Genomic DNA, 23969 nt, shown 5'->3' on the forward strand with positions numbered 1-23969 from the left:
AGTCCTAAGCAAAGAAGGGAATGCAGAAACATGGAAGGAGTATATAGAGGGTCATTACAAGGGACACACACTTGAGGGTAATATTATGGAAATGCAAGAGGACATAGAGGAAGATGAGAAGGGAGATATAATACTGCATGAAGAATTTGACAAAGCACTGAAAGACCTAACTTGAAACAAGGTACTGGGCACAGACAACATTCTGTTAGAGCTACTGATAGCCTTGGGAGAACCAGCAATGACAAAACTCTTCAATCTGGTGAGCAAAATGTTCGAGACAGGTGAAATATCCTCAGACTTCAAGAAGAATATAACAATCCCAGTTCCAAAGAAAGCATGTGCCACCAGGTGTGAAAATAACTGAACTATCAGTTTAATAAGTCATGGCTGCAAAATGCTAACAGAAATCATTTACAGGAGAATAGAAAAACTCATAGAAGCTGAGCTCGGGGAAGATCAGTCTGGGTTCTTGAGAAATGTAGGAAAACGTGAGGCAATACTGACCCTATGACTTATCTTAGAAAATATTAAGGAATGGCAAATCCATGGAGAAGAAATAAAAATTTTGAGATTCATCTATGACATTGTAATTCTGTCAGAGACAGCAAAGGACTTGGAAGAGCAGTTGAATGGAATGGACAGTGCCTTGAAAGGAGGATATAAGATGAACATCAACAAAAGCAAAACGAGGATAATGGAATGTAGTTGAATTAAGTTGGGTGATGCTGAAGGAATTAGATTAGGAAATGAGACACTTAAAGTAATAAAGGTGTTTTGCTATTTGGGGAGCAAAATAACTGATGATGGTCGAAGTAGAGAGGATATAAAATGTAGACTGGCAATGGCAGGAAAAGCATTACTGAAGAAGAGAAATTTGTTAACATCGAGTATAGATTTAAGTGTCAAGAAATCCTTTCCGAAAGTATTTGTATGAAGTGTAGCCATGTATGGAAGTGAAACATGGAGGACAAATAGTTTAGACAAGAAGAGAACAGAAGCTTTTGAAATGTGGTGCTACAGAAGAATGAAGAAGATTAGATGGGTAGATCACATAATTAATGAGGAGGCACTGAATGGAATTGGGAAGAGGAAAAATTTGTGGTACAACCTGACCAAAAGAAGGGATCGTTTGGTACGACACATTCTGAGACATCAAGGGATCACCAATTTAGTACTGGAGGGAAGTGTGTGAGGTAAAAATCATAGAGGAAGACCAAGAAATGAATACAGTAAACAGAATCTGAGGGATGTAGGTTGCAGTAGTTACTTGGAGATGATGGGCTTGCACAGGATAAAGTAGCATGGAGAGCTGATCAAACCAGTCTTTGGACTGAGGACCACAACAACGAAAACAAAACAAAGTGCAATGTGACTAATGTGGAAATGGAATACAAATTTTAAGACTTAATTAATAATTTGTTGTATAATGTGGAAAAAAATGCTTATACAGTATTACTGTATTACAATACACCTTAGTTATTCACATCTGCATGAGGACAATACTCTTAACACAAAGACTGTACAGCCCTGACAATGCTGTTATGTTAAAGAGATGATTGTTGTTCCATTAAATGATGGTTTTAGCCAGCAAGGTCGAGCATTTCAAAGAAATGCACTACCTACACCATTTTCTGCCAGTTTCAGTTGACTTATATCACCTTATGTGGTAACATGGTGTCAAACATAGTATGGATTGCTAATCTTAAGAAAAATATTAAGACAAGTGAGAAACAAAAACTCTCTGTGTGCGAAATAATGTTGCATTACAAATGTGGTAAAACACAATTTTATGGAATGTTGAGAAACAAGGATAAGATACAGGATGAATGGATGAAAAGGAATGGACAAATGAAAAGAAAGGCAAAGACGATTGGAACTGAAGAAATTGATGAGATAGTGTGGACATGGTTCATAAGTACGCAGGCAAAAAAGTTACCTTCGTCTGGACCCATGTTGCAGAGACACCATCATCTCTCTGGCTGTTAAAGAGCTTCGGAATACGGAATTAAGATAACCACAGAGTGTCTGGACAGTTTCAAGGATAGACATAACATCGTGTAGAATGAAGTCTCTGGGGGGGCTAAAGATGTGCACAAAAGTGTGGTGGCAACACAACAGAAGACAATACTGCGTAACATAATTGCGAATTATGACTCCAAAAGACATGTTCAAAGATGATGAAATGGGAATGTTTTATCATGCAGTGCTTTCAAAGTCTCTAGCAGTTCAAGATGGAAGGTGCATCAACAACATAATGTCCAGAGAAACACTCACTATACTGCTGTGTGGAAACATGTTAGATGCAATGGAGAAGTCACTGGTTATTGGAAAGGCGAGAAAACCTGTTGTTTCGGGAACACAGCCATCAATAAGCATTCATCCACATGGCAAAGCAATAAAGAGGTGTGGATGGTGAGTGGTGTTATGGAAGAAAGGCTGGGCTTTTTCAGTGTTAATGAAAAAGTAAGTCCACAAGTTCTCCTTATCCTAGGCGATGCAACCTGCCACTCAGAAGTCCAATTGTCAAATGTGAAATTGACTCAGTTCCCATCAGCCTCAAACAACTTGTGGACCGGGGGTGATTTATACAATCAAGTTCCATTACAGGCAATTATTGACACATACTCTTATTCAAAGTGTTGAAAAAGCTGAAAGTGCATTTGCTCTTGCACAATCAGTTTCTGTCCTGGATGCACTAAATTGGATTGGTTTAGCTGTTAGGGAAATAAAGCCTGAAATTGTAACCAAGTGCTTCAGCAAACGGGTTTGGTGGTGATGAGCAAAGACACTTCTGTACTAACTGAAGCTAAAGCAAATGCAGCAACAATTACTGATTGAATTTTCTCATTTTGAGAGTACAAGAAGGAGCAGTTTGTTTTACTGGCTAAAATACATTTAACAGCCTAGATCACATAAACTATTTCTTTATTTAAGACATTGGTTTTGACAGACTTTGCTATCATCTTCAGACCTGTAACAAAGTGCGTATACATGGAATACGTCTCATAGCATGAGTTAACACGTAATATTTGAGATAAAAGTGTTAGTTTGGCATTACAAAAACCAGAAGTGCTTGGCATTTTGCACAAGGTGCCTTACATTTTTAAATATTTTAGTTGCGAAAAACATTTTATAATGTGCTGATTTTTGCCCACGGCAACTTGGTGTGGTGCTCAACATAAAATGAACACGTTTCACAACAAAAAGATTTTTAAGGTATGTAAATGTACATTTCCACTTCTGGTTTTTCTAATGCCAAACTAAAACTTTTATCTCAAATACTACATCTTAACTCATGTTATGAGGCGTATTCCATGTATATGCACATAGTTACTGACCTGAAGATGACAGAAAAGTCTGTCGAAACAAGTTGTCTTAAATAAAGAAATATTTTATGTAATTTAGGTTGTTGAATGTTTTTTTTAGCAAGCAAGCTGAATTAAGTCAAATGCATTTCATGTAGTCTGTGTCAACTCACACCACTTTTACTCTGACAACATCTCTAAAAGAAATCCGCAACACAGAAGATGATGGTGAGAAAACGGAAGAAGAAAGGGGACAAATTGATGTCCCTTGAATAAGTAATATGCCTGAAGATACCAGTGGGTGTATAAATGGTGTTATGCTAATTGCAGCACGTACAAATTCTCTCAATCTGTTGGAACTATTGTATGGAGCAAAAAATTGCAAAGAAAAAATAATTTTGAAAAGGAAATTTAAACAGGTTTCTCTCCACAATATGTGTTAAAAATGAAATGTAAAGCATATAAACACACAAATAATATCTAGGTATAATTGAAAGTTCAGTAAAAACATAGAGATGTATTATTTATCAATTAGTGTAATAGCCTAATGTTCTGTTGTGAAATATACAGTAAGTGAAAACTTACAGTATGTGGGCAAAGATATGTAAGTACATGCTTAATTACAGATTTTTATTTTCTGCATGGTAATTGACAAATTTTATGTAGCCTGGTATGTTTAGTGCAATCTGAAAACTTGTTCAAATGGCTCTAAGCACTATGGGACTTAACATCTGAGGTCATCGGACCCCTAGACTTAGAACTACTTAAATCTAACTAACCTAATGACATCACACACATCCATGCCCAAGGCAGCATTCGAACCTGTGACCGTAGCAGCAGCGTGGTTCCAGACTGAAGCACCTACAACCGCTCGGCCACAGTGGCCGGCTGAAAACTTGTCCAATATGGAAAATATTTTAATTAGATTCCATTTTGAGCAAATTTTACTTTATTGGACTGTTAACAGAGTTCAGAATTGGAAGTGTTAGTGGCTCCATCTTGGGCTGCCTATGTTTATTATGTCATATCTCTTAGAGTCCCCACAAACAGCCAATCACGTCTGTACTACCCATACAGAGAATATGCTTCACTATCACTCATTCTTACAATTACTACTGCAAATGTTTCCTTAGAGAGAGAGAGAGAGAGAGAGAGAGAGAGAGAGAGAGATATGGAGGTGGGGCCTTGTTCATTGCACAAGCCTCATAGTGTTTGTTGCAGAGTGGAGCTAAATTGTTTTCTCATAAGAACAAAAACTAATGATACTCTACAATATTGGGAATCTATTGGTAATCTGATTGACAAGCAATAATAAAAATTCATTTTTATACCTGTGTTATTGCGTTCTCCTTTCCACGCAGAAGGGCACTTATATCCCATGAACATTCCAGATGCATATCTTTCAGTGCTGGATAATGTGGGACATTGAGTGATATTCTGAATTCAGCACCCTGTAATGAAAGAACACAGTCTACCATTTAAAAGATGCACTTCAGATGTTTCCTGCTTTCAAACACACACACACACACACACACACACACACACACACACACACACACACACACACACACACACACAATCCTAAGCACAATTAAGAAAGGTTTTTGCTAGCAGAATGAACATCAAAAGTGCTAGACTAGTGTGGCTACTCAAACGAGTACATAAATTAAATGCTAAAGCTTTTTCTTTGTTCACTCAACACATGTTTTACTTCAAGACAAATTTGACTGTCACACATTATATAATTCACTTATTTCTTGTGGATTCTTATGGGCCAGTTTTATTTTGTGTCGGTAATTGAAATGCCTGTCCTGTCAGATGGGCAGTAGCCAGTGGTGGCTATCTGGAAAGATGTGTGTTTTGCACCCTATAGATTGTAACTCATCAATACACTTGAACCAGGAAAGAGGTTCAGACAGTGACTTTCAGATGCTGCATTGATAACAGGAATAAACAACATACCAACTGCAAGGACCAACCGACTTCTTAATTTAGATCGCTATATGCTGCGCGTCATCTACCACAATATAGCATTTATAGTTGTTGATACGACATGAAGCTCATCAGTTTTGATTCCTGCCTTCTGCAATTATTTATGAGTTAATGTTTCTGATTTCTGTACAGTTCTGGAACCTACTTACTTATTTTTTTTATTTTACACATCTAGTTCCACAGGACCAAATTGAGAAGCAAATCTCCAAGGTCACAGCATGTGTCAGTACATGAAATTACACCGTAAAAGTAATAACAGACGAAACAGAATGTTTATGAACCCAAAAAACGACAAGCCATAAGTTTATGTAAATGCAGTCAACAATACAACACAGGAATCAGCTTAACTTTTCACGGAACTTCTCGGCAGAATAGAAGTAGTGACCCATGACGACACTCTTCAGTTTCAATCTGAAAGCACATGGATTACTGACAAGATTTTTGAATTCTTGTGGCAGCTTACTGAAAATGGATGCAACAATATGCTGCACACATTTTTGTTATTGGTAAGAGATGGAACTGATCCCCCATGGTACACAAAACAGGTCCGAACACTGTTGCAGAGGCAACGGAAAAAGCATGCGAAGTTCAGAAGAACGCGAAGTCCCGAAGATTGGTTAAAATTTACAGACTCACGAAATTTGGCACGGACTTCAATTCGAGATGCCCTTAATAGGCTCCACAACGAAACATTGTCTCGAAATTTGGTACAAAATCCAAAGAAATTCTGGTTGTATGTAAAGTACACAAGCAGCAAGACGCAGTTAATACCTTCGCTGCACAGTGCCGACGGTACTGTTACTGACGACTGTGAGGCTAAAGCGGAGTTATTGAACGCAGTTTTCCAAAATTCCTTCACCAGGGAAGATGAATGGAATATTCCAGAATTTGAAACACGAACAGCTGCTAGCATGAGTTTCTTAGAAGTAGATACCTTAGGGGTTGCGAAACCATGGGTTTGTAAGAGTTGTTACTGGAACTAAAGTGTAGTTGCCTCCCTTAGCAGTAGCTCTGTGGAATGCTGGATCTTGTCTGACTGCACCATAAGCTTCGGTGTAATCTTCTGCCATTCCAACTAGGTGTCTCAGTTCCGCATGGAAACCTGTATTCTTCATTATGCCAGTAACTGGGCGCTTTACAGTCTGCTTCTGATCTCCCGTAGAATTGTGGATTTAAGGGCATTACTTAGAATTTAATAATTCGGCAATATTCTGTCATTATACTTTAAAGACTAGTATGCAAGCAGTGGTATTTAACCCTTCAACGTACCACAATTTGGCCATTTGCACAGTGTTAATTTCTCACTTCACAATAGAACAAGCATATATCACATGCATAATGAATCATGTTCATAATGAGTTATTAGCATATATCACATGCATAATGAATCATGTTCACAATGAGTTACAAGCATATATCACATGCATAATGAATCATGTTCATAATGAGTTACACCAACTCCTAGATACTGCCTCAAAAATTAACTACTGCCAATTGGCTATATGAAATTCAGTTTATTTTGCTAAGAACCCATTATTAAACTTCCTTTTGAGTTATGTTCTGTTTGATAGATGTATTCAGTACAAAAAGTTGTCACTGGAGTGCAACCTCACCACTATGCAGTGTTATGCCTAGTTACAGACTATGCACTTTCAGAGAAATCACATAGATCTAAATAACTTGTGCATGTTAAGCTATGTACCAATTTGAGAAAGTACTTTGTTGATGGAGCAGTGTTACCTTTTGTTCTGAAGTTTCAAAGATCTCAGACAGAGCATTTCCTGCTCAAAATAGGACACTGACAAGTACCGTCAACTGATCTCAGGAAACAAGGACAATGTTCCCACGTTGTGGCAGTCTGTCTGTACTTGTCACATGCTGCTAAACCCTTACATGCGCTGCCCATGTTATATGACTAAAATGCTGGTCCATTTGATAGGCAACAGTAGAACGACATAAAAGACCACACAGCAAGGCAAATGAAAACTGCCATGATTAATTCCACTATAACTGTTGCATTAAGCGTCAAAAGAAATGTTGGCTTTTTTATAAAATGACCATGAACTTTTCTCAATATATTCATGACATCTTTACTAACAGCCTTCCATTCTTGCCAAGTTCTTTATTCTTTACATCCCTGGTGTCAATAGTAACACTGTCATTTGCTTCAATTGGTTTGAGAAATACCCACTAGAATTTTGAATTAAAAAGCAGGGTCACCAGCCAGGAAGTAATGGTCTCTATTATTTTTGTCTTCCCACTTTTCTAAGCACTCTTCTCACTCCATAAAAGATTTTTGCACACGAAAAGGCAAAGCTTCCACATTAAAAACACTGTTCTCATAAAAAAATGTGTGTTTTGTCTTCAATATTATGCACTGCTTTAAGCATATTATCAACATGGGGCATACATCTTAAGATTGTTTGCTGAGTGTCAGTACCACCTAATGGTTGAACAGTTTTTTATATAATCAGTAGGTGCCATATTGGAAACACAAAACACTACAAAAATAGACTGACTCAGACAACGCCCCAAATGTGCATACATTTATACGCTCCTCCAGAGGTAGCACAGTGAAGCTGAACTCCGCACCCTATGTGAGTGATGGAAGTGGGGCTTAAAACAGGGTACAAATTAGCCAGACTACTCATCCTGTGTTCGATAATGAGAGCACTTAGTGACTTCCAACACAACATAACTTCAAATCTTTTCTAAACTTTTTCTCACTTGCATGCTTAATGTCAAATATTTAACACATTTGCTAATTTCTAAAGTAATCAGACGTCTATGGCTGCTTCAAACATTTGAGTTTGATTCTTAAAGACTCAGGGATTTATTCGTTTCCAAGCTATGAGTAATGTCAAACTTTATCTGCCGTAAGATTTAACAGCAAGGAAGTTATTGCACTGCATAACTAATTTTCCATACAATAATGACTTACACCAATTTTAAACAGCCATTTCCTGATGCACGTATGCAGACCACATATCCTTGCCCAGTTGACATACCTACAAGGAGCTGATACCCACATCATACTAGCACATCACATAAAATTTGTCTTGCCGAACAACAAAAATATTTATTAAGATATGCTAAAATACCTACTAACCATACCCCATCACCATACTATTGAACAGATATAAATCTGTCGTGATACTTCCCCGCCTCAAGTTTCGCAATTAGACACTCTTCTGATATCAAAATATATGCATAATCTTTCAACGTAGTGCACAAAAATGTCAGAACCCCATAAGCAAAATCTTTCATGACATTGTCTGTTGCATAGGCAACAGCGACAATACTCAAATAATTTGGCATTTAAACATCACTCACTCACTCACTGAAGGAGAAGAAATGCTTCCATAGGACACCAATTTACGGCTGCTGATGAAGCTGCCAAGTCAACATACACAATTTCTGTGTCCATCGCTATCCCACTCCTGCTCTCAACCACCATCCTCAAGGTTCACATTCCAGTAATAGACATAGATGCTAGACTTGTCCCATACATCCTCCCACTACCACTTATTCCAGTCCTGTCATAAGCATCTCCTACCTCATCAAAGACAGCGCCTCCTGTGAAAGCAGGCAGCCATGGTGTATACTGCAACTTGGCTGAAATCACTGTGCGGCATTTTATGTGGACATGGCCCCTAACAAGCTGTCTCTCTGGATGAATGGACACTGCCAAACTGTGGTCAAGAAACAGAGGGATCACACAGTAGCTGAAAACGCTGCCCAACATGATGTGCTTCACTTTAACGACTGCTTCACAGCTTGCGCTATCATGATTCTTCTCACCAAAACATACAACACATCCTTCGACCCCTCCACCCGCTCCCCTTCCAAGTCTTTGCCAGTCACTGTTCATATATGCATCCATCCCCTTCCCTGCTCTTAATCCAGTCTTACTCACATCTTCTGTCACCCCAGTGCACATTCTCTCCTCTCATTTACCCCCATCCTCCCAGGTCCACTCCAGTTTCTCTCACACTTTGTGTCCCTAGTGAACCTGCGTAGTCCTTTCCAATCCCCTGCTTCTGTCCTCATCCACTTCGACCCCCACCCCTCCCAGTACAGCTTTCTGATGCTGCACCTACCAAGCAGCCCACCATCCTGCCCTTAATACGTCCATGAACACTCCCACAGACAGCACTATAGCATCTTATCCATCAGCACCCCAGCTGTGACTGCTGCTCCCTGCAACCAGGCCATAGCATCTGCAGATGACAGGATTGTGCCTGTGCGAATGTGTGTGTTTTCTGTATCTGAAGGAGGACTATAACAAATAGCTTACTCTATTTTAAACATCCGTGTCTGCTGCTCAACACCACTGCATTGCACCAGTTCATCCCATTTTATATTATTGTTATTGTCTTTCAGATTTTTCATTGTTTCATTATTATTTTGATTTCCCTTGGCAGCAGGCCAAGAAGGCTAACCATTAACTGATTGAATGTAGTAGCTTTATTCACCCATGTATCAGTTTTACAAGGATATTGGACATGTTGCAGTATTAAAGTTGAACAAAAATCTAATTCATATATGAGGTACGACAATAAAGTAATGAGACTGACGTGGAAAAAATGTTGCTTACCATTTTAGTCAAGTTTAGTGTTGTCTCCTTCAAAGTAGTTCCCTTATGACTGCACACACTTGTTCCAGTGCTTCTACCATTGATGGTAACATTTCTGGAACTCATTTTCTGTAATATTCTCCAAGACTCTCGTCACAGATTTTTGGACATCTTGTGTTGTTTGAAAATGGTGTCCCTTGACCACCGTTTTGACTCTTGGAAATAGAAAAAAGTCGCACGGAGTGATATCTGGTGAATAAGGTGGCTGTGGTAGTACTGAAATTTGTTTTGAGGTGAAAAATTGCTATACTGACAGAGCAATATGGGATGGTGCATTATCGTGATGCAGAATCAAAATCTTTCTCATACCAGGATCTTCAGTTATTATTAGACGAACCGTTTCTCAATTGAGCTTCAGTTCTTCTGCAATCATTTTCACGGATAATCTTCGATCAGATCGTACGAGTTCATGCACCCTGGCCAAATTGACACCCGTCCGTGAGGTTGATGGTTGTCCACTGCAGTCTTCATCTTCAACATTCGTTCTGTCTTCACTAAACATTTTATGCCAACGAAAAACTTGAGCTTTTGACATAACCTCCTCTCCAAAAGCCTTTTGAAGCTTACTGTAAGTTGTCGTCGCGTTTTCACACAATTTAACACAAAAAGAAATGGCATACCATTGCGCAATATTATGCGGTTCCATTTCCATGACAAGAGACACAAACACATGTTAACTTATTACAGCACAACTCACGACTGAGCAGTTGCACCAATGTGCCACTTTGACTAGAAGCAGCTTATAGACCAAGGTCAAAGATATTGTGTCTATGCAAGCCTGCAGGGTTGGCACATCTTGCAAAGAAAATCAGTGTCATTACTTTACTGTCACACCTTGTATATAAGCAGTTACGCAAGTACTGATGATCTAGTTTGACAACGTAATCAGCCATGACCTCACAGTAGGAACTATTCTGACATTTGTCAGATATAATTCATGGAAACCAAAGAAAACCCAAATTAGAATGGCTACATGGAGATTAGAGCCTCTATTCTACCAAATGCAATACCAGTTTATTTACAACAGTGTGTGGTGGAACTGGATAGTAAGTGACAGGAAGCCAGCAGTTCACTACCCTTGGCAGGGTAGCAGTGGAGTGGTGTGTAGTTGTCTGGTTGCAGCACAATTTATCATGGAAACATCATTGATAAAACATCCCAGTGATGCTTGGTGATGGTAATGCCTCTCCCCAGGGAGCGTGCTGTAGAGCGGTGTGTGCAGAGGTAAGTAAGTGGCCTGCAGTATCTGGCAACTTGCAGTATCACATCGCCAGAGAAAAAAATGATGTCAGCAACTCAGCGTGTGCACTGAAGCAAGGAACACGCTGCAGTCTGGACTGCGGGTGCAATGACTGGACACAGTTTCACAACTCGGGCCAGGACATGCCAGAATGCATGGAACCCCACCATGGACCCCGTATGAGAAGAAAGCTCCCAGAAGTAATGCCTGTGCTTGCAAGCTGAGGCGGACAGCAACAGTATGTCCGCACAAGTGAGGATGGTTGCTGATTGGTTGCTTGGTCCTGGTCTTGAGCAGTAGCCCTCCAGTGTAGGAAGCTGGCAGTGAATGGAAGTAGGTTCAGGGGTGCCCCACTGACAGGAAGACGCTAAGACCACAACACTGGACTCAGATCCAACAACAAGCCTGCAGCTCTGAAGCTATAGATGGCCAAATCTCATTGTGCCAGCTTGTAGATTCATGTCAACTTGTATACCTGCTTAGACATCCCTTCTAAGTTGCAGCTGTCAGACAGCATCCATTGGTATAAAAATGAGGGGTATTTATATGGGCTTGGTGCATACCTGTTTTGCCGAGGTACTGATTACCATCATGTACGACCCAACACAGCCCATGGCTTGGACATGAAGAAATTAGTTTTTGATATTGCTGTGGCTCTGCTTTTCTGCATCCTCAATGATATCAGGGTGTCCCATTTGTCTTGACCACCCTAAATAAATGTTTGTCCAATGCAAATTACTAAATGGTTAAAGCAAATGTTCTTTAGCCATCAGGGGGACATCAATCAGAATGATTGCCTTTGTTGTAGCTTTCTTTTTCACAAAGATATGACTTTTTTAAATGGTACCCTGAAATTTTTTTTTTCGGTAATTCATTTCCTCTCCAAAAGACTTATTCAGAAATGTATCACAGTGCACCATTCACTGAAAAGCAATGTTATTAATTACATAACACTACATTGACTTTGAGCCTGGGATCACAAACTCTTCCACTTGCTGGAGTTGTCAGAAAACAAATGAAAACCAAGTAAAAACATAACACAAAATTGACGTTGAGTCTCCTGTACCATTGCCCAGAGTAGAACGTCCAAAGGTGCTCCAAGCGGTGACCCTGGACACCAATACACTGAAGCACTCATTGAATGAAAGAATAATTGGCTGCTTCCAGTATAGCCTGCTGAAGAGAATTACAAGCAAGCACGATATGTTCCTGCATCTTCTCTGGAGTTGTTGGAATATTGCAATAGACAACGTCTTTAATGCATACCCAAAGATAAAAGTCCAGAGGATTTAAATCAGGAGACCTGGCAGGTGAAGTAACTGTTCCTCCTTACCAATCCATCTGGCAGGATACCTTTGGTTCAGAACACGACATGCACGAAAGGCATTATGTGCTGGACATGCATCGTGTTGATACCATATAAGCATCCTGTTTCTTAGCCGCACTTCATCCAGAAGAGGAGGAAGAATTCGTGTGAGGAAGTTGGCATACGCTGTGCCATTTCGACTACCACTGATGAAATAAGGGCCAATAATTGTAGTGCCAAGTATCCCACACCAGATGTTAACTCCCCAATGACGCTGATGTTCCATTGTTGTCGTTGGACCAATAATGCATGTTCCTTGTATTTACCTGTCCTGTGAATGAGAAGGAACATTCATTGGTATATACAACATTGGGTAAGAAGTTCTGGTTGGCAAGGATTTGCTGCTGTTGCCACTGATAGAACTGTACATGATTCTGGAAATCATTTCCATGCAATTCTTGATGTAGGTGTAAGTATGGAAACGATGTCATGTAAGAATACGATGTAGGCTACACTGGTTTCAGGAAGCCAATCTCATGTTCAAGCTGTCGTGTGCTCACATGTGGATTCATAGCAACGGAAGTGTGAACAGTAACTTTGGCGGCTTTGTCTGTGTGAGTGCTATGACGACTGCGGATTGCAGGTTCGTTGTGGGTTGAAACTTCCCGTTTCCTGAATTGTCACAACAAGATGAGAAAACATCTGTTGGGAGGGTAGGTTCTTGTCAGGATATTGTTCTCTGTACAGTTCAGCTGCCTGCATAGCATTTTGCCTACTTTCAACAACAGCAATAATAGAAACATTATGTCGATGCACTTTGTAGGAAGACCAGCCTTTCCTGTATGCCTACTCTACACAGTAGTAACTAAAAAGACTAAACTACTGTACTAAATGTACCTGTACATAAGAAAACAGTATTGCGATTACTGTTCTGCTAATTTACGTTCCCCATAGATGAGTAGCATTTCTACCTTCTCTTCGTTGGTGTACATTCTACTCGCACAACTCTTCATCTGATGATGGTTGAAGGAATGACAGGTGTGCATTCTACATATGTTTACATTTGTCCTCTATCAACGTCAGCACGTGGATGTGTTCCATTACCCTGAGTACCTGCACTAAGCACGGGAGCGTCAACGTCAATTGTGTGTTATGTAATTAATAATGTTGTGTTTCAGTGAATGGTACTCTCTGATACATTTTTGAATAGGTCTTTCGGAGAGGAATGAAAAATACAGTGTGCAATTTAAAAAAGTCATTCTGCTGTTCATATCTTTGTAAAAAAACAAAGCTACAGAGAAGACAAACATGCTGATTGATGTCCCCCTGATGGCTAAAGGACATTTGCTTTAAACATTTTGTAATTTGCCTCTGGACAAACAGTTATTTAGAGTGGCCAAAATAAATGGGACACCCTGTATAGCAGCTCTAGTCTCTCAGCTGGCCCATAAATGTAGTTATTACCCAGTGTTGTTGTCAGTTCTTGTTGTATTGGCAGGTGCCCATGATGTAACAGTATCTGGTCAGCCCCACTCTCACGTGCTTGCCCAGCCTCTTGCATTGGCTGCGGCAGTGTCACTACTTTATTCAGCCACGTCAAAAGATAGTGTATATAATTGTTTCGTTGACTACAGTTACTTAGTGGACACGCCTTCCCACTGAATTCGCAAGCTAGAGCTACACTGTTCACTCATGTGAAGCGCCAATAACTGTGCACACAATCAGCTGACAACAAGAGCAGGACAGTGATATTTACTGGGTAGACAGAAGCGTCCGATCCCACGCGTCAGCTTTGACCCGTGACGTAAGGGTGTTGTCGTGTGTGACGCCATGACAGAGCGGAGTTTGGTTTGAGTGTGGCTGTCTCCAGTTCTGTTTTATCTTATTTTATTTACTTTTCTGATCTGTTCGTTCTATTCCGTGAGATATTTTTTTTTTTAAAAAAAAAAGACAAAAAACACTAATCAGCTACTGAAGCATCTTCTATGGGTTGCTGGGGTTACGACCCCTGGGGAGGTGGGTGGATATTCATGCGTGGCTGCCTTCACTTACACGTTGTAGCTACGCAAGGCGTGTAAATTTGTTTATATTTAGTTTGCCCCCCACCCAAAACACCCCATTTCCCGCGCTTGTCCCGTTAGTGTCATTAGGCTTCTTGTGAAAAGTGTGTGTGTTTGTTTTTGTTTCCGCCATATTTGTGACGTCATGGGTCAAAGCAGACGGGTGGGATCGGACGGTTCCGTCTTTCCTATTTACTTTACATTTTGGATACTGCAACTTCCCATTTGTGTACTTGAAAAATTGAATTATATACCTCCAGTGGTATTGGTTCAAGCGTGAAATCAGTTGGTTTTTCTTTGGTTAAAACTGTAGCATATTTAAGAACTAATGATTCAAAGTGTTGATTACATGTTCTGATACCTGTCATTGGTAATTTTCTGTTATAAGAGAATCACCCAGCTTCTTTATGAAACCGTCCAATTTAGTGCTCAATAAGTGTCTCACTCAGTCGTTCTAGAGTAGAAATTATGTTTGTAAACGAAGCCATAAATGTATTTTGTCATTACAACTTTAAGCAAGATAAATGGAGGTAAACACATTCAGACGCCAGTCTGAATGATCATGTTCACATTTCACGTCAAAAAAATCATTCAGTGCGTATTTATATATTTTTAGTGACATATACAAACAAAGGATGAAGACATTTCATGCTGTAGATTATTTAGCCAGAAAAAATGTATAATAAGAAGTACCGCTACATAAATTTACTCCCAAGAGACTTTGATGCTTTCTTCACTTACCTTAACACATATAAACCCATCGTAAAACGTAAATTCTCTATTGTGGGGTACCAGCAGCGGAAAGTTTTTGAGAATTAATAGTTGATCATCCATTACACGTATTTGTTACCCACAATGTTCCTGCTGCTTGTTGATGGAAACTGAATTTTTGCCTTGCACTACTTAGAGGAATAGCTATTTTCTTCTTTGGGTATCACAGATCATGCTACCCAGAATGTAAATATATTTTAAATTACACGCACCGTACAACAAATGCCACTCGCGACTTGCTTAGTTGTTGAAGCACTCGCTAGGTGGAAGGCAATCGTATGTCACGTGACTTTATCCTTATGTCGTAGGAGCAGAAAAGTTCATCCATTTTGGATTCGAACATGGCGTCGTCTGATATAATAACAGAGGTAGAAATACATCCTGATATACAGGAAGTGGAAATAGAAACAATTCCTGTGGAAATACCGTGTGAAACTGTAGAAACTACAATAGAAAGTGTTGATGGACAGCCTATGATAGCGTTGCAGCCGCTCCCTGAACCTGGACGTGAGGAAGTGATACTTCAAACACAAGAAGAAATTGTAGGCAGTGGCGATCCATTATCTGTTTACGACCAGATTCCTGTTCCTTCGGAAGGTGATATATACGTCGAGTCTAGTCCAGGACCGTCAAGAAGAGGATCTCGAAAGGGAAAAAGAGGCGTGAAGTTACGAGGAAATGAACACATCATTGGTGAAATATCGGAGACAAAGTCCCGCAAGTGGGAACAAAAACAAGTTCAAATTAAGACATTGGAAGGAGAATTTTCCGTGACAATGTGGGCTTCGGGCACCGACGACGGTAAGTTACAGCAGTAGACTGCGCTTGGTATTGTAAGAGAAGTTCATTTCATTGTATCGTAATAATATTGCACTTTGTTCAAATTTGGAAGAATTGATGATGCTAACGTCATCATCTTAGCTCGGGGAGTGGCGATCGATACTGAAGTTCCAGCTGTTGTGTCTGTATATGATCCTAATGAAATGGTGATTTCTGTCAGAAATGTAAACAATCTTTATTTTGTTTGTTTTGATACTTTGCCGGCCATGAATGAAGTAAGGGCGCAGCCATATTTTACAAATGGCTTCTTTCGTGGTATGGCGGATGGTAGCCATTTTCGTGAACAGTAGCTGTATCGTGCTTATAGGCACACTGGGTGATATTGTCATGTCAATATCTACTATTAAAATTATATTCTGCGAACAATGGGAAACGTTGATAGTTTTGTAAACATCTCCACGACATTTTCAACGTTGCTGAAAGCCCAGAGATCGTAAAATTTGAAATCGATTTTGGCGCTAGTGTCACTAAAAAAGTTCGTTATTGCCGTACATTATTGAATACCTACAATTTTTAATCGTGTTCATCGTTTGAACAATTGCCGTTGCATAGTTTAGAATTATTATACCAACAGTTTCTGTTTTCATCCCGCTTACTGAACTGAGAGTAATTCGAAGCTCGCCTGCCATAAGCTTAAGCCCTTGTAATATTTTGACAGTAGAGTGCGGTCGTGTTAGAAAGCTGATATAAAATCGTGTCTTTGCTATTAGATCACAGATTGTAGTTTTTTTTTTTTTTTTTTTTTTTTTTTTTTTTTTTTTTTTTTTTTGAGAAAAGAATATTGCCCAAAAATTTTTACCTACTTATAATTGGTACGAACTACAGTTTATCAGTTGTAGTTGGATCGGCGAGAAAACATCTCGATTCTTGACCAAATGTAATAGTTCCTTATGCCGGCACTATTCTCGAATTGGAATGTAGCAACTGATATAAAGAACAACCTCCCTATACACCCACAACTCTTGTGTTGGAGTTGCAGACTGTGATTATGAGAGGCTGCGTGTGACCAGGCTTTGAATTTTCATTTCCGATGATGTATTAGATAACGAATTAACAAAGAATTTGTAGTTACGATAGCGCAAGCTTATGTATAATAGCGGAATATGTAATCTCGCATTGTTATGAACTTGACAGCCGAATTATTTTTGTATTGCATTAAAGTTAAGGATTCAAAGGAGGCGACGGTTTTCATACTACTCATGTATATTTACCTCAAGACAATAAAAATTTAAGTTTAGGTTAGCCGGGCGTGACTTTCAGACAAAAAAATGTTGTTTTTGCCATAGACTAAGTCTGACAACTATTGTTTCTTTTAATACTTTCTTTGTATGATATCCTCGCATTACTAACTATGCGGTTTACTTATAAGGCAGTTATGAATACCAATTTTTGTAAGCGCAACAAACTGTATAGTGCTGAAACACTAATTGCGGTAGTATATTAATTGCACGATTCTGAAACTGAGCATTAAAAGATAAACAAACTTTCAAAACAGGCACAGTATTTTTCAGTCACTATTGTTCCTAAACTTTAAAAATCTCCTTCTCATAATTATTAACGTTACTGTAATATTGTTTAACCTATTGAATGAAAACTTTATTAACAAAAAGTCAGGGGTTGGAAATACTTTTAGTAATCATTTTTTAAAATTTCGTGGAGGAAATAGTATCCAGATCTTCATTAGGAAAGGCAAAGCTATATGTGGAAGAGGCAATTCCTATGCAGTTTCATGATATTGATGTTTTACCCACTTCCCCTTCTGAAGTTAGGAAAAATATTGTACATACTCAGCAGCAAAAGGTCGCATGAAACTGATTGCATTTGCATCAAAGAACTGTAAGCTTGTTTCCAACAGATAAGTAGCATTCTCAGCCACATATGTAACAGTTCACCAAAACAGGGCATTTTTCTCTAGATTGAAATACACTATTGTTAAACCATTGCATAAGAAGGGAAATAGATCCGGTGCCAACAACTACCACCCAATCTCACTTCTGACAGCTTTGCCCAGAATTCTTGAAAAAGTAGTGTATTAAAGAGTAGCTTCACAAATTTGTGAAAATAAAGTGCTAAAAAATGTCAATTTGGTTTCCAGAGAGGCTTTTCAAGATCAAATATTAAATGTTCTGAATAACTGAACATTACCAATTGGGGTTTTCTGTGATCCCTCAACATCTCTTGATTGTGTGAGTTGTGGAATTCTTCTAACCAAGCTTAAGTATTGTGGCAAGAGTGAGACAGTGCACAAATGATTTAATTTGTATTTAACTGGAAGAGTACTGGAAATCAAAATAAACAGTTCAGAAAACACGCAAAAATAAGCAGATTCCTTAGACTGGGGAGTTGCCAAGAATGAGGTCCCACAAGATTCAGTCTTGGGTCTCTTATTGTAATTAATGTGTATTAATGACTTGCCACTCCATATTCATGAAGATACAAAGCTAGTAGTTCTTTTTGCTGATGGCACAGGTATAGTAATCACACTCAGCAAACAAGAATTAGCTGAGGTAATGTCCTTAAGAAATTATTAAGTGGTTTTCAGCAACTGGACTCTCATTGAATTCTGATAAAACACCATATATACAGTTCAGTCTAGTAAATGGCACAACATAATTACTAAATATGGAGTTTGAACAGAAGTCTGTAGCTAAGGCGGAATATTCCAAATTTTTGAGTGTCTGCGTTGATGAGACATTGAATTGGAAGAAACACATTGGTGGCCTGCTAAAATGTTTTGAGTTGAGATACTTGTGCTATTAGGTTTACTGCAAATTTTGGTAATAAACATATAAGTAAATTAGCTTACTGTGCCTATTTTCATTCACTGCTTTCATATTGCATCATATTTAGGGGTAATTCATCACCACAGAAAAAAAATATTCTTTGCACTTTACTGTGTAATCAGAATTACAGTTAGAGCCCAGCCAAGATCATCTTGCAGACATTTATTTAAGGGAAAAAATATATATGCTGCCACAGAAAACTGTGGTCAAGGGTCTTGACAGATAGCCAACCAACATTTAAAAACAAATTAAAAGAATTTATAAATGACAATTCCTTTTACTCATTAGAAGCATTTTTAAATATATATTAGTAATATATCATAGCTAACACTTGGTTCAAGCATCATAAAAGAAGGTTGTATACATGGAAGAATCCTGGCGATACTAAAAGGTATCAGATAGATTATATAATGGTAAGACAGAGATTTAGGAACAAGGTTTCAAACTGTAAGACATTTCCAGGGGCAGATGTGGATTCTGACCACAATCTATTGGTTATGAACTGCAGATTGAAACTAAAGAAACTGCCAAAAGGCGGGAATTTAAGGAGATGGGACCTGGATAAACTGAAAGAACCAGAGGTTGTAGAGAGTTTCAGGGAGAGCATAAGGGAATAATTGACAGGAATGGGGGAAAGAAATACAGTAGAAGAAGAATGGGTAGCTTTGAGGGATGAAGTAGGAAAGGCAGCAGAGGATCAAATAGGTAAAAAGACGAGGGCTAGTAGAAATCCTTGGGTAACAGAAGAAATATTGAATTTAATTGATGAAAGGAGAAAATATAAAAATGCAGTAAATGAAGCAGGCAAAAAGGAATACAAATGTCTCAAAAATGAGATCGACAGGAAGTGCAAAATGGCTAAGCAGGGATGGCTGGAGGACAAATGTAAGGATGTAGAGGCTTGTCTCACTAGGGGTAAGATAGATACTGCCTACAGGAAAATTAGAGATACCTTTGGAGAGAAGAGAACCACTTGTATGAATATCAAGAGCTCAGATGGCAACCCAGTTCTAAGCAAAGAAGGGAAGGCAGAAAGGTGGAAGGAGTATATAGAGGGTTTATACAAGGGTGATGTACTTGAGGACAATATTGTGGAAATGGAAGAGGATGTAGATGAAGACGAAATGGGAGATATGATACTGCGTGAAGAGTTTGACAGAGCACTGAAAGACCTGAGTCGAAACAAGGCCCCGGGAGTAGACAACATTCCAGTAGAACTACTGACAGCCTTGGGAGAGCCAGTCATGACAAAACTCTACCATCTGGTGAGCAAGATGTATGAGACAGGCGAAATACCCTCAGACTTCAAGAAGAGGTGTTGACAGATGTGAAAATTACCAAACTATCAGTTTAATAAGTCACAGGTGCAAAATACTAATGCGAATTCCTTACAGACGAATTGAAAAACTGGTAGAAGCGGACCTCGGGGAAAATCAGTTTGGATTCCGTAGAAATGTTGGAACACGTGAGGCAATACTAACCTTACGACTTATCTTAGAAGAAAGATTAAGAAAAGGCAAACCTACATTTCTAGCATTTGTAGACTTAGAGAAAGCTTTTGACAATGTTGACTGGAATACTCTCTTTCAAATTCTGAAGGTGGCAGGGGTAAAATACAGGGAGCGAAAGGCTATTTACAATTTGTACAGAAACCAGATGGCAGTTATAAGAGTCGAGGGGCATGAAAGGGAAGCAGTGGTTGGGAAGGGAGTGAGACAGGGTTGTAGCCTCTCCCCGATGTTATTCAATCTGTATATTGAGCAAGCAGTAAAGGAAACAAAAGAAAAATTTGGAGTAGGTATTAAAATTCATGGAGAAGAAATAAAAACTTTGAGGTTCGCTAATGACATTGTAATTCTGTCAGCGACAGCAAAGGACTTGGAAGAGCAGTTGAACGGAATGGACAGTGTCTTGAAAGGAGGATATAAGATGAACATCAACAAAAGCAAAACGAGGATAATGGAATGTAGTCAAATTAAATTGGGTGATGCCGAGGGAATTAGATTAGGAAATGAGACACTTCAAGCAGTAAAGGAGTTTTGCTATTTAGGGAGTAAAATAACTGATGATGGTCGAAGTAGAGAGGATATAAAACGTAGACTGGCAATGGGAAGGAAAGCGTTTCTGAAGAAGAGAAATTTGTTAACATTGAGTATAGATTTGTGACAGGAAGTCGTTTCTGAAAGTATTTCTATGGAGTGTAGCCGTGTATGGAAGTGAAACATGGACGATAAATAGTTTGGACAAGAAGAGAATAGAAGCTTTCAAAATGTGGTGCTACAGAAGAATGCTGAAGATTAGATGGGTAGATCACGTAATTAATGAGGAGGTATTGAATAGAATTGGGGAGAAGAGGAGTTTGTAGCACAACTTGACAAAAAGAAGGGACCAGTTGGTAGGACATATTTTGAGGCATCAAGGGATCACAAATTTAACATTGGAGGGCAGCATGGAGGGTAAAAATCGTAGAGGGAGACCAAGAGATGAATACACTAAGCAGATTCAGAAGGATGTAGGTTGCAGTAAGTACTGGGAGATGAAGAAGCTTGCACAGGATAGATTAGCATGGAGAGCTGCATCAAACCAGTCTCAGGACTGAAGACCACAACATCATTAGTAATATTAAGACCAGAAACAAACAAGCTTGAATTATATCATGAAGAAACCTTAGTTAGACCAACATGTTCTACATGGGTATGAAGTGCTGTATCTATGATGTATAGAACAATTTTTAATCTGATCTATTCGCCAATGGCTTTAACCTGATGGGTTTCAATCAATCGTCTTGATTGGACTGAAAAGAAATGAGAATTTCGAAATAACACAATAGGAAAGTAATTGAATTCCGAATACATGTAACTCTATGAGAAATGGGATTAGAAAAGAAAAGTTGACAAAAATTCAGATCCTGTTGCTGCAATTTACTACATTTTACATTCATTGTGAGAATTGCAACTTCTTTTCTAGTCCATAATGGCTCCAAGAACCAGGCGTGCATATTTTTTTGAAAATGTCAGCACAGTTCATATTCAGTGGGGAATCATAACACGAAAGGCAGCTGCAGTTCCATATATGTGCCCAGAGGAAACCCTTTTCGAGTAAGGAGGTTTCTCTCCTTTTCATCTGTTCATTTCCCTGGAAGGAATATCTGCTTCCTTTTGATAGCGTGTAACTCCTGCTGATAGTTTCTATAACTGGTTGTGATGTTGCATTTTACAGAAGTTGTTGTGATGCTAGAGTTTGTTCCATTCACTGTCTTGTAACTCAAAAATTAGACAAGGTAACCCCTTACCAGCAGATGATTGATGTATGGGTCATAGATTCACATTACACACAAGAAAGTGCTTCATAAGAAGTGACAACTCAAATGCTGATGCAATTTTCTGTTCTGTTGTATGGGTGTATGCCCCAGTCATCATCTATGGGTGAGTTGTTCTCACCCTCCTCTGTCTCCTCCCTCCCTCCCTCCCCCAAATCCTGGAATTTCCACTGTCCTTAAATAACCTAGTATGGCCACCGACGTGTTTGAAACTACCCAAAATTGTTCTTGAATAGAGGAAGATAGCCAGCTGTTATCTTTCTAGATAAAGTGATCATCAACCTGAAGGTTTGTTTGGAGACCACAGTGTTTTACTTGGCATGATTCTATTAGAAGAGGTGTGCTGTTGCTATCCTCCAACCTTTGAAATGACTTAATACAGCTGATTAACTTCTCATGATTGGAGTTCGCAATCATGTATAATTTTTTAAAGAATATGTCTGCTTGTGTCTGCATGTGCGGATGGATATGTGCGTGTGTGCGAGTGTATACCTGTCCTTTTTTCCCCCTAAGGTAAGTCTTTCCGCTCCCGGGATTGGAATGACTCCTTACCCTCTCCTTTAAAACCCACTTCCTTTCGTCTTCCCCTCTCCTTCCCTCTTTCCTGATGAGGCAACAGTTTGTTGCGAAAGCTTGAATTTTGTGTGTATGTTTGTGTTTGTTTGTGTGTCTATCGACCTGCCAGCGCTTTTGTTCAGTAAGTCACCTCATCTTTGTTTTTATATATAATTTTTAAAGAACTTAGTATTCACCATTGACTGACTGTAGAAATTATTCATTTCGTAGTTGTAATTTTGGCCTTTTGGCCATTTTCAAGTGGTACTTCAAAAGCTTTTTCTGCAGCATCAAAGTGAGCTAATATACTCAATGGTGAATAAGATGTACTTAAAGAAAAAAAGACTTAATGCAGTCACAGGGGGTAGTACAATTAAACATAGATTCCAAACCAAAATGAAACTCGGAGTTTTTCATATTAATCCTTTTGTGACTGAATTAATTAAAATTTCGCATATTACTGTAAAAATTGGTCTCCTGCTTTGGGCTGAGTAATGATTGAGGCCATGTTTCTATATTTAGATTGTTTACAGTTTTATAATTATTTTAAGTGGAACACACATGTTCCACTGGACTTGGAAGAGGAAAAAATGGTTCCCTAAATGTCTTCCTCGCCGTGCCCAGCAGGACACACATGTCCCAGTTAAAATAATTATGTCAAGTTTATTCACAACTGAACATTTACATTAAATTTTTAAAAAAATAGTTGAATTCATAGTGATAGTTGAAGTGGCTTCATATGAAATTAGTCCTTATCTCTTACTGCCATGTGCTGCGTTGTCTACATCATCACCACCTCCTTGTGTTCCTTGCTGGTTCACCCCCCCCCCCCCCCCGCCCCCCCCCCCCCCCCCCCCCCACACACACACCCAATTGTGCATAAGCACACATCATTGTTCATACAAAAGGGTGTGCATCTGCAGTAAAAGGATAAGATAATAAACCAGTTACTGTCAACTGCCCAACACTCAAAAGATACAATTCATCACAAGAAAAATTAAAGATTCTAAACCTCAGCCATATCATGACCTGCATCCATAGCAGAGCACACAGCTTTCTGGGAGCTGTATACCGGTTCAGCCAGGAGAGAGATAGATGTGCTATTGGCAGTAGGTCACTCAAATGATGGCATCATCTTTTTTTCTTTTCTTTTGGGCATTGT

The 23969-nt window shown here is 39.0% G+C and overlaps 2 protein-coding genes across 4 annotated transcripts in view; one reads left to right on the plus strand and one right to left on the minus strand.

The window, feature by feature from the left end:
* Positions 1 to 15551, minus strand: part of LOC124711260 (E3 ubiquitin-protein ligase FANCL) — a 126351-nt gene extending 110800 nt beyond the window's left edge. For 2 of the 3 annotated variants that reach the window (XM_047241236.1, XM_047241237.1), the window contains exons 1-2: positions 15281 to 15551; positions 4637 to 4756 (exon numbers count right to left, since the gene is read on the minus strand). In XM_047241236.1, the coding sequence (XP_047097192.1) occupies positions 4637 to 4756; positions 15281 to 15373 (213 nt within the window). In that variant the 5' untranslated portion in view covers positions 15374 to 15551. Of the gene's footprint in view, positions 1 to 4636; positions 4757 to 6231; positions 6440 to 15280 lie in introns of those variants that run through there. The other variant, XM_047241238.1, reaches the window with a different exon arrangement.
* A 78-nt stretch (positions 15552 to 15629) lies between these two features.
* The window catches only part of LOC124711261 (transcriptional repressor protein YY1-like), a 100802-nt gene continuing 92462 nt past the window's right edge, over positions 15630 to 23969 (plus strand). Inside the window, exon 1 of the mRNA XM_047241239.1 lies at positions 15630 to 16111. Coding sequence (XP_047097195.1) covers positions 15652 to 16111 — 460 coding nt within the window. The 5' untranslated portion in view covers positions 15630 to 15651. The remainder of the gene's footprint in view (positions 16112 to 23969) is intronic.

The sequence above is a fragment of the Schistocerca piceifrons genome, chromosome 8 (genome assembly GCF_021461385.2).
Source record: "Schistocerca piceifrons isolate TAMUIC-IGC-003096 chromosome 8, iqSchPice1.1, whole genome shotgun sequence".
Classification (NCBI taxonomy): Eukaryota; Metazoa; Arthropoda; class Insecta; order Orthoptera; family Acrididae; genus Schistocerca; species Schistocerca piceifrons.